This window comes from Pundamilia nyererei, unplaced genomic scaffold (genome assembly GCF_000239375.1).
Source record: "Pundamilia nyererei isolate P.nyererei 1_Seehausen unplaced genomic scaffold, PunNye1.0 scaffold00058, whole genome shotgun sequence".
NCBI classification, from domain to species: Eukaryota; Metazoa; Chordata; class Actinopteri; order Cichliformes; family Cichlidae; genus Pundamilia; species Pundamilia nyererei.
Genome location: NW_005187459.1, coordinates 3,174,770 through 3,185,088, shown reverse-complemented (window position 1 = coordinate 3,185,088; position 10,319 = coordinate 3,174,770). Strand labels below are relative to the sequence as shown.

The 10,319-nt window shown below is 38.1% G+C and overlaps 1 protein-coding gene across 1 annotated transcript in view; it reads right to left on the bottom strand.

The window, feature by feature from the left end:
- The window catches only part of akap12b (A kinase (PRKA) anchor protein 12b), a 58,095-nt gene that overhangs the window by 16,739 nt on the left and 31,037 nt on the right, over nt 1–10,319 (bottom strand). Inside the window, exon 2 of the mRNA XM_005734482.1 lies at nt 6,786–6,861. Within this exon, the coding sequence (XP_005734539.1) occupies nt 6,786–6,861 (76 nt within the window). The remainder of the gene's footprint in view (nt 1–6,785; nt 6,862–10,319) is intronic.

Below are 10,319 nucleotides of genomic sequence, written 5' to 3'. Positions count from 1 at the left end.
AAAAAACACAATGCTGATTACTAAATGTTGCTCAACCCAAAGGTGGCTCACATGTTCAGGTTCCTTTATGATCTTTCTCGTTGCTCATCCTCCTTTCTTACTCCAGTGTCTGTTTAACATTAGCTTTTGGCAAATATTCATTTACCTGTGACTGATGTATAAAAATGCTGATCCGAACCCTACATTTACTTTCAACTGATCGTTCAAATCAAAGTTTTCTTGAAATGGCTCACAGAGGGAAATAATTCCACAACAATTTGGATTATTTGTGACTTTTGTTGATACAACTGCTGGTAGTCTCAGTTGTACAAGTATCAGGTATCCTGCACCAAGACGGTTATGCTAAATGTCTGCCAAAACACGTGAAAAACCTCGTCTCACTGGCTAATTCCTGGTACCTTTTTAAGAAGCATTTTGTTCTCAATTTTAAGGTACAAATGACTAATGATAATTTATGGATACATACTGCTTAGGAAGAGTCTCGATAATTTCATTAAAGAAGGAGGGGAGGAGGGGTCAAACATATTTTGGGCCCATTTTCAGAAGAAGGTTAGGGAGGGAGAGGGAGATTAGGTTCCCTGATGCCGGAGAAGATGAGAGAGGAGTGCCCATGGAGACGAGCAGGTCCTGTGGGGGTCTGAAAGCTCTGATGGGAGCCTACCATAAATTTCTAATTATTACTGAACTGTTAGGTCCGGTGCACTGAGGACTATTACTTAAAAGCTGCTGAGCTGACAACCTAATTTAGTCATTTCATATGCTGTGGTTTGGCTCAAAAGCTCTAGTTTTTGAATATGGTGGATTTTGAAAACAATACGATTACGATTGTTTTCTTGCATGAATTTTAATAAATGATCAGGAATTTTAAGAGTTAAAAGTGTGCAGCGAGGGTTACCTTTGAGGCAAAAAAGATTCTTTCTCAGTTTCTACTCATCTGCAAGGTACATTAAGGCTACTTTAATAAATCATTTTTACATTAATTTAATCACAGATTAAAATATCTTTGTTGAATGTTAAATTAGGCATTCACAGTTTCACCATACTGATAATTAGCAGTCCAAACTGAATCCCCGATCAGCTCCACTAAGTTCTTTAACCTCTTTTCTGTAACTCTTTAGGTTTGTTTTAACGTAGTAACATAAACCCTGCTTCCAGCTATAGCACAAACATGTTTTAATGAAAAACATGAAAATAGCTGTGCACTATCCACTCAGCAGGAAGCAAACAACAGCAGGGAATAGCCAGCACACATATCTGAGCATTTAGATGCTAAAAAGAGTAGATGGAAAATATATATTAGACTAATAAACTGCTTTGGTAGATAGCCCAGACGCTGGTCACTTTCCTGTCAGCTGCATATTACACCATCATTTTTTAAACAGCCAAAAGTAATGATAAATAATAAATTTCCTCTTTGTGTGACTTTTGCAATAAGCTGTAGAAATGTAAACACAGTGAAAATTTAAAATAAAACATATTTGTCATGTTTATCAATGCTTTTTAAGCATTGATAAAGGTACCTTGATGCTGTTATCAAACAAAGCCAGCAGAATTCAAATAGGTGATCTTCTATTTGAATCTTCCAGCGGGATCTTCCAGCAATGGTGATGATATTTTCCAGAGAACTGATTAGGCAGTAGGTGGCTAATCTCTAATCTAGAATATAATCAACTCCAGACCAGGTTAGGTTTACAGCATAAGCTACCATGGTGATGTGACCTGGCAAGAAGGGAATGAAAATCAAGAAAATCCTGCTTTATCTTACAGGCTTAAGGATGTTAGAGAGAAACAAAACAAAGCAAAAACAGGAACACAGAAAAATGTCACAGAAATGTCAACTTAAAGTGGCGAGTATTCAGCTGCTCACATCTCAAAGGTCATAAGATGAAGGTTTTAGTCTAGGAATCAATAATAAGGCCTGCTGCTGACATGACTGAAAGCAGGTATAGGAAATCAGAGCTTTGAATTGAATTCTGAACGTACCCACCCAAAATCCAACAAACATCGGTAGATTGGTGCTCAGCGGGGTATTGCTGTCTGTTCCTCCATTGCTGATCATGTGGACTTTTTAAAACTGAGCAAGAGTTAAACAGCTGCAACATTAAACATTTTGTTACCCCTATGAGCTGCAAGCTATGCTTGACTAGGAGGGGAAAAGCCTCCTGCCTGATCAGCAGCTGACAGCTTTCTAATAGAGTTCTCTTATTATCTCCTACCCTGAAGCACCCACTTCATACCTAAAGACTAAATAAAACATGCAGCACAAATGGACATAATTGCAGTCATAACTGCACAACGATGGATCTTGGGGGATCGAGGGGCTTTCAAGCACTCCGGTATAAAACTCAGCCTCTCTAACACTTTCCTGTGGGACATCTTCCTTTATTTGTAGCTGGAGAAATCTTTTTGACATCTCAAGGCAAGTTAATGGATTGCAGCCTCCTCGCACTCACAGTACAAATCAAGAGCGCACGTATTCCTTCCAGTACTGTAAGGGCAGTAGAAAAAGATGCACAAAACATCTGAACCACAACTGTCGACTGTAATGAGTATTGTCAGTTGGAATGTAAAAGTAATATGGGGCAGGAATCCAAGAGGAGCAATCCAGCGGCTGGATTGTGTTAGGAACTCGAAGCTTTACTGGCAGAGATCAGACACAGCTTAAGTGGAGGGAGAGGTCCCTTCCACAGGCATGATGAACATTTTGGCAACGCAGTCATGTATTCCCCGGAGCCAAGCCCGAGCAAGCCCATCCTGGGATGAAATCATGGCTTCACATTAAACACGATCACACACATGCCTACCAGACTGCAACACAATGTTAAAGTTTACACCTGCAACCAAAAAAGTAATAAAAACGAAGTACAGGAAGACACAAGGGAACTAGCAGGGACCAGCAGCACTTGAAAAACCTTTGCTTACTTTACTTTTCCTTGTGCGACAATCACTAAGCTCTGACGAGGAGCTGTCGGTATTTATTAGCATGTCCACTACTTTTATTGTTTAGTCTATAAGACGTCAGAACAAGCAAATGGCTTAAGCTCAGAGTGATGTCTTTCTAAACAACCTATAAACCCAGAAGTGACTCAGCCTAATGATTATAAACACATTTCAACATAATTTCTGAAGCAGCATTTCTGAAGTGAATGACAGAAAGCTTTAAATCCAGTTACATTTCTTACAGTATCTAAAACTGATACGCACACACACGTTAATGAATGCGTTCTTTAAATTGACTTCAGTTTGGTGACCGCACCCACCAGTCCCGTGGGTGGAATGTAACAAACAGACAAATGATTTGACTAGCAAATGATGTCCGGTCGCACTGCAGATAAACAGGCATCTCCGAACGCATTCACACACTCACACAGTCAGCAGTATCTTCCTTCTGAAGGCTTCCACAAAACTTAATCTGTCCTCTTTTTTTTTGAGCCTGTGAGCCATCTGGGAGGGTCTCTCAATGCTCTGGCCAGTGAATTACCTCAGCTTTCATGTCATTCTTTAGGCTCCCATTACACCCCTAACTCATCCACACCCCTGAATCACACATGCAGGCTTTTACGCACATCTAAATGGAAAACAGAGCACATAAAAATCTATCCTGTTGCTAATATAATTAAAAACTGTACACAAAAAGCGATAGGGGAGACAAAAAAATGAAGTGATGTTGATGCATTTGGAGCTAGTTTTGTAGGGTCGAGGCCTTGCACTGGGTTACGTAATCGGTAGCTGCATCATTTATGTTGTTTCCTCTCTTTACCTATTTTTAATCTTCCTGCCTCCAAAAATTCAGAGTGCCTCTTCAGAACTTTACAAACATGCAATATTTATTGAACTCCTCTCTGTCTACCTGGGATAGTGTCATAAAACCCTTAATTTCAAAGCCTCTGGCAGCCTTAACCTCCTAGGACCTGGCGTCCACATATGTGGACATCACATTTTGGGTTGTTTAGACCAAAATACTAAATTTTGCTCTACAAGGGCCTGATATCCACTTACGAGGATGTTATACTGCCACTGTGCTATCGAAAGTTTAGACCAATATCCTCATATGTGGCTCTTATTTTTCTCAGAAACAAAAATTTGGTAAAAAAAAAATCGGGTAATTCTTTGTTTTTACATTCATCAGGTCCCAGTCAGCCCAAATATCAAAGAGCAATTAAAAATGAATGCCACGGAGGAGTTTGGGTCTTAGGAGGTTAAGGAAAGATTTTCAAATAGAAATGTAGAGAATTTCCTATCACATTTTGATAAAAATATAATGGCCCTATAAAATCTACACTAGACCATACATTTGCTCTTTCACAAATACTCAAGTTTTGAGTAAATTGGTACTAGGCTGAATTCAGTTATTTATATGCTATTTATTTATATACTACTTTAGTTAGTGGCTGGTTCATGCGTGTTGACTGCTGACAAAGGTACTGGAAATTGAGTTTGACATATATGCTAAACATATCATTTCTAAACATATATCTAACATATATGTTTTGCTTCTTGATCACCTACATATGGATTTTTATCATATTAGGAGGCATCTTCAACTAGGCCACTACACTACTGGCTTGTGTGTTATGTGTTTGGGGAGTTTCATGCCTGGGCTGGCCTCCTAACTATAAACACTCTGTTTTACCTGATAGAGAGAGATTATGGTTGTGGGTTTGCATGTGTGTCGGGTCTTTTGATCTACATCCAGTCTTTTGTTGTTTTTTGCTGTTATCGGAAAGATTCTGTTTCTCTTCCTGTGTCCCATAATGCATTGCTGCCTTTATCAGGCTGCGCAAGAGGAAGAGCGCTGCTGGGATGTGAAATTCTTCCATACCTTTTGCTCCTCTATCTTCTCTCTCTGTGTATTGTGTATCTCTCTTCCTTTCACTCCCCTGTACTCTTCTAATCTGTAGCCTTGAAAGTTCTTCAGAACCTCTGATGTTTTCAGTTTTTTGTCTTTTTTGTTTAGGTCCGGCTTACTGAGAACATCAGGTGGAATGGGGTCACATAAGACATTCTTTTTTTGTCAAAGTCAAACAAAAGACAAATTTGATTTCTTTTTTTTAAGAAATATTATATATATGCATTGGGTTCAAGTGAATCTCCATGTAAATTTTTAACTTTCCAATTTGGAACAATTAGCAGGATGGACCACGGATCTTAAGCCTGGGTGAAGGCAGTGCTTTAAAGCAAATTTGTGTAACGGCCAGCACAAGGTGACTCCTCTGGCTTTAAAAAAGCCCAAATTTAAAGAGGTTAAGGATAAAATTACCAAGTTTTTCACTTGATCTGCGACCTTCAGTATGTACCTTCCTGATGGTCATGGTCTTAATCGCTAGTTTAAAGACTTAATTAATAAAAAAAAATCTTGAAAAAGAAGAAAAATCAGGGTATATTGTTAGAGACACCCCTCATTTATCACAGATGATTTTAAACTGACTACAGCCAAAAGTCTAAGATCGAGGGTTAGAAAATCAGGTCTTCAGAAACAAACGAGTCACTTGTGTTCAAAAAATTTAATTATTTTAACCTAAATTAAATTATTTGGTTTTCTACAAATAAATTAACTAATCAGCAGTTTCTATTTGTGCATACGACCCAAGTACATCCAATAAGGTAAACATCTGAATACCCTCTTTTCTGCTCTATAAATTTCCAAATAGTGATTAAATTAGAGTACAGGGCCACAGAAGCAACTACTTTCCCAACAGAATTACTCGCTCAAGTCTACATGCCACATCAACTCATGCAATCTGTACTTCGGCACTGAGAAGAGTATTGGGTTACTCTATGGATGGACAGATTTGCTTCATTAAATACCTTATTAAATAGGTTATTTGACAGAGTGGTATGTGACATATCTCTGTGTTTTAAGTAGTGTAGGGTTACTCCTTCCCCTGGGCCATAACATATTATGAAGTGCACAGGTTGCTTTGTGCGGGGCCCTGGGTCATGGCCTGATAAATATTTAAGGAGGACGTACGTGCCCTTGCAGCCATCCCAGACTGAGCGGGACACGATAGAGAAAGCATTAAAAATAAACAAACGCAGCTTTAGTGATGGACAGGCGCTGCAGGAGATGAACAGAGCAGGTTGATGCACATGTTAAAACAAATTTACACAGTTTATTACTGTTTAATGTTTTTAAAAGATAACTGATTTACAATTTCCTTAGAATATCTTTCAAAATAAACCATTTCTCTTTAGTAGGTCTCATTTGTCAGAAAATAACAAATGAGGCTTACTTCTGTATAAAGAATCTTCTACCAATCAATATTTTTATATTTTCTTTTGGGAAATAAATGTTACTCTTAATTTTATTGAATAAAATAGTTAGATTTCTGCCATTTTTCAAGAGATATATGTATATTCACAAAAGAAGCGAATGCAAGTTCAGTTCGAATCCAGTAAACTGCTAAGCTAAAGATGAAAAAAGAGAGTAAAGGAGTATCTTGGTATGTGGGCATGTAAGAGCGAGTGTGTGCGGCTCCAGTGAGAAAAGCTCATGTAGCTGTCCCTTGTGTGTTGACAAAGGGATTAGGTTAGTATCAACTAGATCATGCAAAGCCATGAAGACATTTGCACACAAGAATTCTTCACGCACACACACTGAAAGCAGACCTCACACAAACAAGCTTACCTTCTGCTGCTGCTTAAGACATAGGACAAAACCCCAGACACAAACACCCACACACATGGTCACCGCTTAACCACATTCGCCAAAGAAACAGCTCCCAAAGTCACACAAAGAGTAAATAAACACTCCAAGCAATACAGAAACACACACGCATACACACCTTCTGCTAGCGTGTTGTCCTCCGAGTGTCCGTTCAGGCTAGTCATGCTGGAGATTTGTCCATTCTTCTGCAAAGACTGAAAAGAACAGCAAAGAAAAACAAATAAATACATTTCACACATATAGCATAGTGCTGTTAATTCTCTTTAAAGGGAAAGTTTAACATATGTGGATACACATATATTTCCCGACTTTAAGATATCTGTTTTCCGTTTGCTAAGCATAAAGCTAGCATCGGATATAGCAGCTTAGCTTAGCACAAGCTAACATAAAAACTGGAAGAAGGGGAAGCATTTACTCAACAAGTAGCACAATCAAACTTAACTTAAAGAAACTTTACAGATTCTTTAATGTTGCTTATGTTTTGTCTGTGGTCACTGTGAAGCTAGGGCAGCAAGAGACTCGTTTAGCTTTCTGTAGCTTAGCATAGAGACTGGGAATAATTGGGCATGAGGAGAAGCTCAAAGACACACCACCAAAACCTCGAAAGCTTTCTAATTATCAAGCGTTATAGTGTTTGTTTAATCTGTAAATGGGAAGAAATGTAAAACAACAACTGGCTTAGCAATAGAAATTGCTTGCTGGAAGTATTCCTTGGCAGCAGGCTGTCTGACCACCCACAACATTTGTTAAACTCCCTATAAAACCACAGACTGTAACAGTTTGTTTATAGATTAAGCAAACAATATTCAAAATGTTATTCCAAGAGCTTTCCAGGTGTTGGTATGAGAGTGTTGGAGCTGTAATTTGACCCAGCAAACTGTTTTCATTTGTTTCCTGTCTTTGTGCAAGAAAAAACCTGAAGCCAATTTAGAAATATTAAATACCAAAGCTAGTTTTGCTGGTGAATTGAACAAACCAGAGTTTGTTGACGCTACTGAGCCAAATTTTTTAAGTTAACAAAAAAAAAAGCAAAAACTATGATTACATGCTCCTTTTTTTTATTCTTAGTGATTCATTAAAAATCGGATAGTAATGATGTAAAATTTGGGTTTGAGTCAACTAACCTAATGGCCTCTTTGCTCAATAGCCTCTCATTAAATTAAATTAACATCAAATTCACCACACTGAAGTAATTATTTTACAAAGCAAACAGTGACCAAATCTTGAAAATAGCTACAGTAATTTTTTAGTACTCAGAAAAAGAGAAAATACACCAAAATCACAGCAATAATTTACTGGGTTGTTGTTGTTTTTTAAAGTGGCTTTTCTTACTTGTTTTTTGTAACATGGACGAGTGTGTTAACAGAGTTAATAACACACAGCCGGGTTCACAGGACTCTTATCTGAGGATCTGAGCATTGACAGTTTTTCTGGCTGCCACCAACTCTGACTGACAGGTGGACAATTGCAGGCAGGCCCAAGCTTTTGTCCTTCCCAGCCTGGGGAAAAGGAACCAGAGCCTCCCCACTGAGGTGCTAATATAACTAATGGACAAGTCGGGCTCTATTCCCGAGTTCTCTAGGAAAGCCCTGAAAAATGACACCACGAAGGAAACAATCTGCTTGGGACAGGTCAGAGGGATGAACTAAAAGAAAATGGGACTAGATTAGGAGAGTGCAGGGAGAATCAATCATCAGCTGGAGGGATGACCGACATGGTGGTGTAACCACTTGGTGTACAAGGACAAATGGAAAGGATGAGGACAACAAGACAGAAAAACAGATTAACAGATTAATTCTTTTAGATTTAATTAATTCTTTTAGATTTAAAATAATGAAGCTGAAGTTTGATCAGAGAAATTTCCTGCAATGTTAAAGATCAGCCAATAGATCCTTGGCTGACATGGTTTATATTTATGGTTTTATTTGATCTGTGATCTTTTAAAGTACTAATCTTATTTTTTCTTTTCTGTTAGCAAGAACACCAACTTATGACATATGGCTTCATTATACAGAAGATCTAGATGTACAAAAGTCTCATAATTGCCTCTGAACTCTGTCAATACAGCAACCATGAACATTTCAGTACACTGAACTTTGTTGAATTGGTCAAATATCTTACTTGTTTGTATTGGCTTATAATGAGCTGTGAAATCAGTCATCTGAAAACATGTTTACTTGAAAAGCACAATGCAGTCTAAGTTTTAATCATCGCCCAGCTCGTACAGCAAAGTTCAGTACCTCATCGTGAAGTCATGAAAAATTTGATTCTTCTTTCACTCGTACTAAAACGTTCATCCATCCAGGAATGTGATACTCGAGTGAAAATTTGCCAACCGCTTGTTTGACTTCTCAATTTTCTATACTAGAAGAAAGAAAATTTCTAATTCTTATCTGATTCAAAGGCTGGTCTGATCTATCGAAAAGAGAAATAAATGACTCAAAGCCAACAAATGTGAGTTGTTTTTGGAACTGTGAGGCCTGTTTTACAATATGTGCATCATGCAAGCTGCAATTTGCTGCAAGACATAATTTTTTCCTTTAATTTTGACATCTTTCACCGATTAAAACCCTAACTACAACCAGTGCATGAGCTTTCAAACACAGCTTTCAAAAGTTCCTGGAGTTTCTGAGCAACAATGTCTGTAGGATCCCACCGTCTAGATCTGTGTCTAAGGTTCGCTCACAAAACAGGGTAAAAAGAGCATTTATACCCCATTCATGTAAAATGAAATCTTCACTCAGTCAAATGCTTGCATGCAGGGGAGGGTGGGGCTGTCATTTTTGTCCTTTTCAAGCCATCAGGACCTGTGATCACATTTAGCACATGAGCCATCAGCTCTCCTCCAACCCTGCGACATTCCCAGGATTCCTTGTCCCCTTCACCAAAATTCCACAGGTCCACTAACACCTGACTCCACCTTCTCCAAATGTTCACGTCCCTTACCCGAACATGGTGGGCAAGGGAAAGTATCCCTAAGAATTTATGCATATTTGGAAAGAATTTGCGTTTCATAATTTTGAAATGCAATGAGGGTGGTGGTTGTGGGTGCAGCGTTTCTGGTCATCACACAGGATTAACCTTGCAATTAATGTCTGGATGTCTTTTTATTATCACGTTTCTCTTTTGTTTTTATTTCTAATCACAAACGGTTCAGTTCAGTTTTTACCAAAAACTGCTAATGTTGTCTATCCTTAACTAAAAATAAGAAAGTAAAATTGATTCATAAAGTGTTTTTCACAGACATATATCCACAAACTTATTATCAAAGTAATAAAAAGTGAGAACAGTCAAGACCCCACAGTTTAGAAAAATAGTGTTAGAGGAGAACTCAGGCTAACAAATAAATTCCTGCCAGATAAATATGTGGAAAAGCTGTTTAATGCCGAGCCAGAGATACCAGTCCTTAAGCCTATTAAGTGACATAGTATGGTCAAAGGCCGACCTGATACCATTAAAAGATTATCACAGACCTTTAAAAGGGAAGTCTCAGTGGAATTGATGAGGATAAAAAATTGTAATTTACACAATAAGCATCTGAACTGAATTTTTCCAATAATTTGCTAATAAATAGGCTTATTATTACCACCAGAGCTGGCTTCAAGATGAGGTTTATACTGTAGTTCAGCAAAATATTTAAGAAAATTCAATT